The 12,447-nt window shown below is 43.1% G+C and overlaps 1 protein-coding gene across 1 annotated transcript in view; it reads left to right on the top strand.

The window, feature by feature from the left end:
• The first annotated feature begins 1,753 nt into the window (after positions 1–1,753).
• Positions 1,754–12,447, top strand: part of LOC124622358 (O-acyltransferase like protein-like) — a 35,478-nt gene continuing 24,784 nt past the window's right edge. The window contains exons 1-2 of the mRNA XM_047148037.1: positions 1,754–2,029; positions 9,517–9,659. Coding sequence (XP_047003993.1) covers positions 1,795–2,029; positions 9,517–9,659 — 378 coding nt within the window. The 5' untranslated portion in view covers positions 1,754–1,794. The remainder of the gene's footprint in view (positions 2,030–9,516; positions 9,660–12,447) is intronic.

Consider the following 12,447-nt stretch of genomic DNA (forward strand, 5'->3'; position numbering starts at 1 on the left):
CGATCCGATGGCAGAGTGTGGAACTGGCGAATGCCCGGTGATCGTCATCTGCCAACGTGTGTAGTTCCAACTGTAAAATTCGGAGGCGGTCGTGTTATAGTGTGGTCGTGTTTTTCATGGAGGGGGCTTACAACCCATTGTTGTTTTGCGTGGCACTATCACAGCATAGGCCTACATTGATGTTTTAAGCACCTTCTTGCTCCCCACTGTTGAAGAGCAATTTGGGGATGGCGATTGCATCTTTCAACACGATCATAATGCACGGACTGTCGCGGAGTGGTTACACGACAATAACATCCCTGTAATGGGCTGGCCTGCACAGAGTCCTGAGCTAAATCCTATGGGATGTTTCGGAACGCGACTTCGTGCCAGAACCTCACCGACCGACATCGACACCTCTCCTCAGTGTAGCACTCCGTGGAGAATGTGCTGCCATTCCCCAAGAAACCTTCCAGCACCTGATTGAACGTATGTCTGCGGGTGTGGAAGCTGTCCTCAAGGCTAAGGGTGGGCCAACACCATTTTGAATTCCAACATTACTGATGTAGGGCGCCACGAACGTGTAAGTTGTATTCAGCCAGTTGCCCGGATACCCTTGATCACGTAGTGTAAAACCTAAATCAGGATGACCGGACGCGGGTTTGAACCGTCGTCCTCCCGAATGCGAGGCCAGTGTCCTAACCATTACGACACCTCGCTCGATGGAGATTCTGGCATGAAATTCCAGCTATTGCTATGGAGTTATTAAGGAAGCTGTTTAAATTAAATTAGCAAGTAACCTTATAAATAGAGATGGTGGTCATTGTTTAGATTCTGCATGGAATCGTGCTCTCTCACTTGTCAAAAAGCAGAGGGACAGAGCTTGTGATAGCTCGCGCGTTGACTATTAATTTTGCTAACAGTAACTTCTGACGTCAGTCATCTTTGGTTTGTGATGGCGCTAGTGTTAACAGTGTAGGTTCGAATCCTGCCTTGGGCATGGATGTGTGTGATGTCCTTAGGTTAGTTAGGTTTAAGTAGTGTTAAGTTCTAGGGAACTGATGACTTCAGAAGTTAAGTCCCATAATGCTCAGCGCCATTTGAACCAATTGTTTTTTTTTTTCATGTTTCTGTCGAAATATCGGCGGTAGTGGACGACGTCATATCGCTTCATTCTCGTAACTTACTTACATTGCATACGCCGGGAAAAACTAAGGTCTCACGTTTTTGTTTCTCACTGAATACGAATACGACACCCTTAAGAGGCTGTTAATGTTAGTTGTCGATTTTAGATTCGGTTGTTAATTATTAGATGCATATTATTATAATGTACAACTGAGAACAGCGAGTCTCGGGAATACTACATTCGGACTGCACGCGGGCCGCGAGCCGCAGTTTGACGACCACTGAGTTGGAGGGTCCATCAGCTTTTCCTAGTGCCGGAGGGCCAACAGAGGACAACCTGACGCAGCGCAGCTACTGGACGGCGAGGTGAAGGCAGGTCGCGAGATAAGGGGTCCACAGTCCGTGGGGCATCCCTGCTGTCCGCGTCAACACGGAGAGAGGAATGCGGTCCGGTTCTGCGTAGCAGTAGCGCTCGCCGAGGCCCGGGCAGTGACGTTCCCGGAACGGAAGTCGCCCCGATCGGGCCAGGAGCGCCGCACGTGAAGCCTGACGTCACAGCGGGTGGATGGCTGGCGGGGAGGGGGTAGCGTCGCGTCGCGCTGTGCACAAAAGGTGCGCCGCGCGCCGACCGGCGCACAGTCGTCGGCGGCCACCATCCACCCACCGGCAGCGTACCGCAGAAGCGTCGCCATGGCAACCGTGTGGAGGCTCGCAGTTCTGCTGGCGGTGGCTGCGGCAGAGCCGCTGGGCCCGGCGCCCCCCTCGGGGCGCAGGTTGCCGGCGCCTGCCGAGGCAGAGGTGGAGGACTTGCCGCCGCAGCTGCGGCCGCTGCTGCCAAGCGCGCCGGAGGTCGGCGACGCCTGCCGCAGAGATACCACTCTATTGGCGGAAGCAGCCCGCAACCGCTCCACGTGGGCCCTCTCCAGTAAGTCCTACTGTCCTTCATTTATAGGGTTGCTTCCGTGCCAAAGTCTGTTATAGGATCGATATATATACCGGGTGATCAAAAAATTTGAAGAATAAATTTGAAGAATAAATCACGGAATAATGTAGATAGAGACTACAAATTCACATACATGCTTGGAATGACATGGGGTTTTATTAGAACCAAAAAAATACAAACGTTCAAAAGATGTGCGACAGATGGCGCTTCATCTGATCAGAATAGCAATAATTAGCATAACAAAGTAAGACAAAACAAAGATGATCTTCTTTACAGGAAATGCTCAATATGTCCACCATCATTCCTCATTAATAGCTGTAATCGAGGAGTAATGTTGCGAACACCACTGTAAAGCATGTCCGGAGTTATGGTGAGGCATTGGCGTCGGATATTGTCTTTCAGCATCCCTAGAGATGTCGGTCGATCACGATACACTTGCGATTTCAGGTAACCCCAAAGCCAATAATCGCACGGACTGAGGTCTGGGGACCTGGGGGGCCAAGCATGGCGAAAGTGACGGCTGAGCACACGATCATGACGAAATGATCCGCGCAAGGGATCTTCCACGCGTCTAGCAATACTCTGTTTCTTTTTTTTTTTTTTTTTTGTTCTAATAAAACCCTACGTCATTCCAAGCATGCGTGTCAATTGTTACCTCTCTATCTACATTATTCCGTGGTTTATTAAGTTTTCAAATTTATACTGACTTTTTAATCACCCAGTATATATATATATACATATATCACTGTTATCCTGTATTCTATATACTCGGTGAATTAACCTGCTTCCGTGACCCAATAGTACTAGGAAATGTCAGTAATGTGGGTGGTCTACTTCTCAATTTAAATCTTTTCCCAGATGTACAGCAGGCCTCGTAATAAACTAGACCTACTACTGTTTCCTTCGTGGGAGACCATAGTCATAGAGATTTTTTTAAGAAATTCCCGACATTTGACTGTCACTGGTTCATTTATTATTCACAATCCCGATTTCTGCCTTGTAGGCATTCTCAAGTACATGTTGAAAAGTTGAAATATGTCTGTCGCCGATGACATATCACAGACAGTTCAGACATATTTTAACTTTTTAACATGCACTTGAGAATGAATACAAAGTCGAAATCATGAACGTGTAAAATAAATGAACAATTGACAGTTACATGGCAAAACTTCCTTTAAAAAATGTATTATAGGTCAATCGGTTCTTGGTAGAATATTTTATACACTACAAATGGGAACACACACGTCACCGGTGTAATATTCTAGAATATTTATTATTTTCTTTCACAACACATGATAAATATGTGTGAATGCGAAATTTTTGCTGAATCAAACATTTTAAAGCAGTGCATCTGCAGAGTATATTAGTTTGCTTCCAAAGCTGACCATATTTTAAACTAACGCATCTACAGAGCACCTCAATTCGTTTCCAGAGATGCGTCTTTGGAAACGAAAGAGATCCTCCGTAGAGGCCCTATTTTAAATCCTCTGATCTACAAAAATTTCACAGTCGTATGGTTATTGGTTCAAAATGGTTCAAATGGCTCTGAACACTATGGAACTTAACATCTGTGGTCATCAGTCCCCCAGAACTTACAACTACTTAAATCTAGCTAACCTAAAGACATCACACACATCCATGCCCGAGGCAGGATTCGAACCTGCGACCGTAGCAGTCGCGCGGTTCCGGGCTGAGCGCCTAGAACCGCTCGGCCAGTATGTTTATTGAAAGAACTAATTACTTACATGTGGACTGCATATACATTCCAATTTCTGGGACATAGATCACTAAATAAAATTGGAATATACATTCATTCCATAAGCAAGTAATAGTACACAGTCAATTTATACCTCATATAAGTAAAAAAAAAAAATGTTGGAGCGTAACCCACGTGTAAATTTCACTGCAGAACTCGATCAGCTAGCTTTTTTTTCATCGGCACATACAGCAAAAACATCATACATCTAGCGTATGAAGGCATACAAAATAGTGTTTAATTGATAAATGTGTGCTCGATGATAGCAAAATGCTGCCGAAACTCGTCTGTTGCAGTAAATATTGCTGTTAAAGGTGAATGAAGCAGCAAATTGTGTTCTTTGCAAAATTTTATTGTAATTTATGAATTAAGTTTCCGTCAGAGTTGCAAAGAATATTTTTATTAGTGACTAGTTTCGAACTTTTCGTTCATTTTCAAACATTCTGCGTGCACAAATTACAGCAATGCAATAAAGATGCAATAAAGATGAAAATATTGTATTTCACGTTTTGCTAAGATCATTGTATCCTCTAGTATAGGAAATGGTTTGAGAATGAAGCACGAAATTAGTCACTAACTAAGATATTATTTACAACTCTGATGGAAATCTTAATTAATTAATTACAAATATAGTGATTTGCTGATATTGATACCAACACAGTATTGAAAGTACGTAAATTTTGTTTTGTTTTTAATTAAGGTGATTATTTTCTTTGCTCTTGGTTTCACCGGTGCTGAGAATGTGATACATGATTCCACTAGGACTATATACACTGTCAAAATATTATGCCATGTGAAAGATTTCAGACATCCTCAGGCTCCATTTATCCATGTCGATTAAAGCATAAACGACCGTCTCTCTAGCCGAATAGTTGGCGTCGCTGAATTCGGTGCGAAAGGACTCTGGTTCGGTTCCCGGCTTTCCTCGGGTTTTTGAAAGATAGGAAGGTCCGGAACAGTGTTCACTCAGCCATCTTAGGAAAAATGACGATATGCATGAATAAAGAAGCAGCAGCGCCATCAGGATTGATCTACTGGCAATAACGGCTGGAGGGATTGGCGTCATGAGGATCACATGTCCCACGGTTATAGGGCGCTTGTTGCACGCAGCAGTTTGTCAGTCCGTTAGTGGTGTTTACCGTATTACTCATACTGGAAGGAATCTTTCGCCACAGTGTTTCTCAAAGCACATAGCACAGTTGCGGTTGGCGCAGTGCTTAAAATTTCGTAAATCATTTGAAGTAAACTCTCTGCTCGTCCCTTCACCAAGTTTTCAGTTAATGGTCGTTCCTGTCATCAACCAGACCCAGCTAATGAGCTAGTGCTGTGCCTCTGGTGACATCGACATAGAAAGCATGTCGAACTCTAAGCTTCACATCCCTTTGATAGCGCTCAGAACATTTCTGAGCTTAAGACTGCAGTTTCATTACACGGACTGCAGTACGAAACAGAATCGACCATTACGCTTACTTTAAGACGTAAGCATACATTTATGAAGCTGATATCTGGCTTTATGGGTGACCACTTGATGGTACTACTTCCCCGAGCCACCCGCAGATCGGATTTTTAGATGTGGTGAAGAGACGTCGCCTCGCTGTAGCGAATAGCAGTAGTTACGTGACCTTGTTGAGACGATTCACGCGTCCGGCTCGAAAGGAACTCCACGCTTTTTTGTTTGAACGACTCATAAGTCACAAAACAGTGTACTGGCAATTACGAAAATAACTGATTAAAAAATTTTATGTACACATGTTTAGGATTCACTTTAGGCAGTCAAACATCCATTAACCGGCGCACTCCGAGTATCCTGTAGGTTGGTGGCAGAATTCATAACCTGTTCAGTCGTTTTAAACGTGTAATTTATGGTCAGTGTAGAGGCATGTATCTCTTACATGTAAATTTACCACCTATTTCAAATGTTCCCTTAGAAATGAAGGTCAGGATTGGATCACAACTCTCCCAGTTTAATTCCCGCATCACTGCAAAGAGGAGTGATATACGACTAGGTATTAATGTCAATGGCGTCGAGAAACAGCTGAAATCACTAAAGCTGAACAAGGAACCGGGACTCGATGGAATTCTTATCATATTATAGAATATCATCACAATGTGATTCAAAAGTCTTGGCCCCAGTCGTATTCAGGGATATGGCAGGAATGACTATTCGGAGCAAAAAACTCTACTAAACATAGGTTCCAAAATGCATACCTTAAGAGTTACGAGCACTTACTCATATCCGATATTGTAAAACGGATCTCTTCTACCGCAAACTCTTTGCTTCCCATATTTTGGAACGAGGTAGTAAAGACCAAAACAAGTAAAAACTGTTTAGTTAAAATGGGCTCTAAGGTGCATACCTCGAGACCTATGAGCACTTTTCAAGGAGGAGAGGTGTGTTTCACAGCAGAAGTTGAAGAAGCGGTCATGGCTTTTAAGGTATGCACTTCAGAGCCCATGCACTTTTCTTTTTCTTCTTGTGTTGGTCCATACTACAATTTTTCATAATATGGAAAGCAATGAGCTTGCAGTAGAAAAGATTTGTTTCACAGTATCGAAGACGAAGAAGAGCTCAGAGATCTTAAAGTGTGCATTTTAATGCCCATATTTACTAGACTTTTTTGCTTCGAATGGCCCTTCCTGTCATATCCTTGAATACAACTTTGTCCTATGGGAGAAGACAACTGAATCACTAATGTAGACTTTGTCCTATAGGACATGACATTTGAAACACCTTGTTTATCTGTACTGAATCTTAGAACGTATTCTGAGCTGCACTAGCATAAATTTCGTAAACGTCGGTCATGAATATCCAATTCACGCTATTCTCGTATGACATTCTGAAAGCCACGGATCAAAGCAATCAGGTAGATGCAGTATTTCCTGACTTTCGAAAAGCATTTGACTCGGTGATACACCAATGCTTGTAATTAAAAGTACGAGCATGTGGGGCCGTGAAACGAAATTTGTGTCTGGACTGAGAAATTCTTTGTGGCGAGAACGTGCGTCCGCGAGTCCGCAACAGGTGCAGAAGTAAATTCATTCGTGCCCCAGGGAAGTGTTGGGATCCTAGCTGTTCAATTTGTACATCAATGGGTTGTCAGATGACATTAATAGTAAACTCTGACTTTTTGCAGATGTTGCAGTTATCTATAATAAGAAAAAAAGCTGCACGAATGTCAAATCACATCTTGATAAGATTTAAAAGTGGTGCCAAGTTTTTGCACTTCACGAAACGAGAAAATCTAGTGTCATTTGACTACAACATCAGCGAGTCACAATTTGAATCACTCAGTTTTGACATACCTGTCTTTAACAATTTGTAGGGATGTTATGTGAAATGGTCATAGCGAATCGTATGCTGCCGTTCCCCTGTTACTTTGACATTTATTTTCTAGGTCTTTCTTCGTAGTGACGTAAATGGCAACCCACTTACATCTGTGATTGTTAAAGGGAAACCTTTCGAATGCAGCAGGGATAGACGCAGACTAGTTGGTCTTTCGTGTCATTCTCGCAAGTTCTGCATTCACCAGTTTGACTCTCGTCAGAGACCTCTGTGGTTACAGTAAAGGGAAAAGAGTTTCTTGAAATATTGTACCATGCGTCCCTCATATTATTTTAATATATTTTATTGTTGCAGCTAAATCCGCTACATTCCGCTGATGAAGCGTATCGTTCTCACATTCCCGTGGAACCTTCAACATTGAGTAGAAAATTAAGTTATTAAAACGAGAAACGATGCACGTAAAGGGCGAACTAGATACTCGGTATACTAGTGGATGCAGAATACGATAAATTTTAAAAATCTGATGAATAATTTGCTAAATGTTTTCGTTTGGTCTTCCGAATGAATTTAATTGGCACATATTATACTTTGAAAAGATGTAAATTTCAATGTTTCACAAACTACACTATTGTGTGGAGTAACAGACTTCTTCCCCGTCAGATGATGTGTTCTCAGCAGCGCTATTTCACTAAAGCACTGAGATCTTACAACGTTGGCGTCTGGCTAAAACTAGAGTTGTGCTCTACCGAAACTACAGTTCGGTAGTTTTGGTACACTACTTAAATGACGGAGTAAATGATAGGATTGTCGGTAGGATTGGTAGAATATACCGGGTGATCAAAAAGTCAGTGTAAATTTGAAAACTGAATAAATCACGGAATAATGTAGATAGAGAGGTACAAACTCACACACATGAGATTTTATTAGAACCAAAAAAATACAAAAGTTCAAAAACTGTCCGACAGATGGCGCTTCACCTGATCAGAATAGCAATTATTAGCATAACAAAGTAAGACAAAGCAAAGTTGATGTTCTTTACAGGAAATGCTCAATATGTCCACCATCATTCCACAACAATAGCTGTAGTCGAGGAATAATGTTGTGAACAGCACCGTAAAGCATCTCTGGAGTTATGGTGAGGCATTGGCGTCGGATGTTGTCTTGCAGCATCCCTAGAGATGTCGGTCGATCACGATACACTTGCGACTTCAGGTAACTCCAAAGCCAATAATCTCACGGACTGAGGTCTGGGGATCTGGGAGGCCAAACATGACGAAAGTGGCGGCTGAGCACACGATCATCACCAAACGACGCGCGCAAGAGATCTTTCACGCGTCTAGCAATATGGGGTGGAGCGCCATCCTGCATACACATCGTACGTTCCAGCAGGCTGGGGATGATGCGATTCTGTACATATCGGCGTACCTCTCACCCGTCAAGGTAGCAGTCACTGACGTTTTGCTGTCCAGCGCCATCTGTCGGACATTTTGTGAACTTTGTTTTGTTTTCTTTTCTAATAAAAACCCATTCATTCGAAGCATATGTGTCAATTTTTACCTATCTACTTTATTCCGTGGTTTATTAAGTTTTCAAATTTATATTGACTTCTTGATCACCCGATATATAAGTTATTTTGCAGCCAATAGAATGTAACCTGTACTGACATCAAAAGTAATTGCTTTGGTTTCATAAAAGCGTGGACGCTATGCGATCAAATAATTGTTATTACTTATAAATTATAATTTATATTCCGTAAGGATATATTTTACTCAATCGAATGTTCACCATGATCAAAAGCAGGAGTTTCCTGTTGTTATTGATAAATGCAAATGTTATTTAAAAACTGAAACACTTTTATATAGTTTCAACGAAGTATTGAAGCGATATCTGATATATTTTCATTTTGAATTTTTTTTATTTTACATTTTTACCAAGGAAATTGTGTTTTCTAGCGCTGTATGATAAATCTACATTGTTTTCTTTATTACTACTACAATATCCCTCTGTTTCATGTACCAAAATCAACAATTTTCGAATAAAGCCTGAATTAAACATTGACAATTTCAGTTTCACTGTAAATACAGTTCATTTTTAAGTATCAAACAAAAGAATAATGATGTAGAACAAAAATTTTCCACAGCTTACGTGGCCCTTTATAAACCCTGACTTAATTTCTAGACGTTTCACTGCTTCCACTTTTTAGGGACATTTAGTAAGACACCGATCGCAAACGTAAAAAAAGTTATTGTTATGATGTAACGACAGATAGGTATGCAACACACACGACATACAGGCAACGCGGTCACGACATTAACTGACCAAAGCTACTAGGAAGTGGTATGCGTGGAAAGCGCCAGATGTGACGCCGCTGCACGTCGTGGCTCGTATGCTGCTGGACATAGTCTGACATAGAGGTGGCGGGTGTTGCAGTGGTGGACGCGTCCAACCGGCGGCTGGCGCCAGGGGTGCTCTCCGGCAACACAGACCTGCTGGGCGCCTACGACCAGTGCGTGCAGACCAGGGGACCCGCCTTCAAGGCCCGCTACTGCCTCGCCACGGTGCACCTCTCAGGGGTGAGTCACTTATCTCTACATTTATCTACACTCTGCGCCACCTGAGTGGTGGAGTGTTCTTCTGGTGCCACTATCTCCCGCCCCCCCCCCCCCCCCACCCTTTCGTATTACACTCTCTAATAACGCGAGTGACGAATTACTTTTGGTAATGCTTCATATTAACTCTAATTTCTGAGATTTTCTCGAAGCCGTCATTTCGCGACGCGACACGTATGTGGGAAGTAGTGCAGCACTATGTTGCCCGACTTTTCCCATGACGTACTCCCTCGTAATTTCAATAGTAAACCTCTCCGTGATAAGCAACGCCTTTCTAGTAGCGTCTGATACTGGAATTTGTTGGTCATGTCTGTAAAGCTCTCGCGCCGACGAAACGATCCCATAACGAAACGCGTCACTCTTCATTGGATGTTGTCTATCTCTTCTCTCACTCCATCCCGGTGACGGTCCCACACCGATGAGCAGTACCTAAGAATCATCAGAACAAAGTGTTTAGCATGCCACTTCTTTCGTCAATGAATTGCATTTTAACGTTTTTTTGATGAATCACAGCCTGGTATCTCCTTTTCCTACAAGGACTATTCGGAAAGTAAAGTCCGATCGGTCGTGAAATGGAAACCACAGTGAAAATAAAAAATGTTTTGTTTGCGACATCTTCCATCTACTTCTCTGCATCGTACCTGCGCCTGCTTAGACATTTGTCGTAGCGTTATACAACTTTATCAATATCGTCCTTATAGAAGACAGCCGTCTGTGCTTTCCGACACGTCTCTGCGCCAATGGTTCATGTAAGCAGAGATGAACTTCAGAGGGAGGCGAGTCCGGGTTGTACGGGGGGCGATCAAACACCTGCCACTGAAAACGCTGCAGGCACGCCCTCAGTGCCCCTACAGTGTGAGGCCGAGAGTTGGTAGGAAATGCCAGACAGTTGCGTTATTTGGGGTTGCATGATATCAGGCAAAACCTCTCAGCCTGCACTCAGACTTTGTGGGATACGCTTATTGTTTTAGACCTCTTTACGTGTTCACTGTGTGCTCAGAACTGAAAAGAGCGATGTGACGCGATGGACAGGCTTATTAGAGATACTGCCCAGTACGTTTGTGCAAAGCTTGGTCGGACTTTCACTGTCGTTTTTTCCCATTTCGTGACCAATCGGACCTTACTTTCCAAATAGCTCTCGTATAATTTGTTTTGTGTGGTCATTCCACTCTAGGGTGTTGTGGATGGTTACACCTAGGTACTTGACAGTGGTTAGTGTTTCCACTGATTTTTCACCAATACTGTAATCGTTGTTGTTATGGTCTTCAGCCCAGAGACTGGTTTGATGCAGCTCTCCATGCTACTCTATTCTGTACAAGCTTCTTCATCTCCCAGTACCTACTGCAACCTACATCCTTCTGAATCTGTTTAGTGTATTCATCTCTTTGTCTCCCTCTTCGATTTTTACCCTCCACGCTGCCCTCCAATACTAAATTGGTGATTCCGTGATGCCTCAGAACATGTCCTACCAACTGATTCCTTCTTCTAGTCAAATTGTGCCACAAATTTCTCTTCTCCCCAATTCTGTTCAGTACTTCCTCCTCATTAGTTATGTGACCTACCCATCTACATTCCCTGAACTGAGGTTTATAAGTCTTTTCTGTGCAACTAAGTCTGTTTGTATTTTAGAGGCGTTAACTTGGAAACCTGATAAGGGAAGTGAGTCAGCATTCACATGCTCGATGGCCACACAGCTTTCTAAGACTTGCACTTCGATATAAGTGAGACACAACCGCATTACGCCATTAGAAGATGAGTAAAGACCCAAAACGCATATTACCGTTAATAAGGATATAGAGGAAGTCGTCAGTTGTTGCAATTTTTCAAGTTCTTTAATCCACAACTTCGGATACCAATCACCAGTATAATAAATTAAAAGTACAGTATCTGAACATAAGTATCCAGACACTTATTAGTGGACGTCAGTATGGCGAGTGTCCGGCCTTCGCCTTTACAACAGCCTGAATCCTGCTGGGGACACTTTCAGTCAACTGTCTGAAAACCTGTGAAGGAATGGCAATCCATTATTACTCAAAAGCCGAAACCACCGAAGGTAGCAATGCTGGACGCTGGTATCTGGAGCGATATCGACATTCTTACCAGCCACGAAGGTGTTCCACTGATTCAGGTAGAGACTACCGGCAGACCAGTCCATTTCAGTAATATTATTGTCCACAAACCATTCCCTCAAAGATGCTGCTTTAGACAGAGTGCATAGTCATGATGATACAGTCGTCACTTCCAAACTTTTCCTCTACTATACACAGTACACCATGCTGTAAAATGTCTTCGCATGGTTCCTAATCCAGTTATTCCTTAAGCGCAATAAATGGATCAAATCCTAAGCAAGAAAAACGTCCCTGCCCCGTAACACCTCTCCTCCGTGTCTCACTGTTGGCACTGCACCTGATGTGAGGCATTCACGAAGCCCATACCCTTCCACTGGATTGTCATACGCAATATTGTGATGCATCACTCCAAATCACTTGTTTCCAGTCATACATTGTTCACTGGCGCCGCTCTTTACACCGCCTGAAGCGTCACTTTACACTGACTGACCATCACGCACAGCCATTGAGTTAGATGGATCGCTCGTGGCACTTTGAGCTCACGAGTAATTCCTTCCAATGATTTCATGCGATCTTCACAGCCACCATCCGCCATGTTCGCCACTGCCCGTCCGTCAGTACACGAGGCCTGCCTAGTCTTAGTTTAGCTGTTATTTAGACCCACGTTCGAAGTCCATGAGCTC

Source organism: Schistocerca americana, chromosome 7, assembly GCF_021461395.2.
Source record: "Schistocerca americana isolate TAMUIC-IGC-003095 chromosome 7, iqSchAmer2.1, whole genome shotgun sequence".
Lineage (NCBI taxonomy): Eukaryota > Metazoa > Arthropoda > Insecta > Orthoptera > Acrididae > Schistocerca > Schistocerca americana.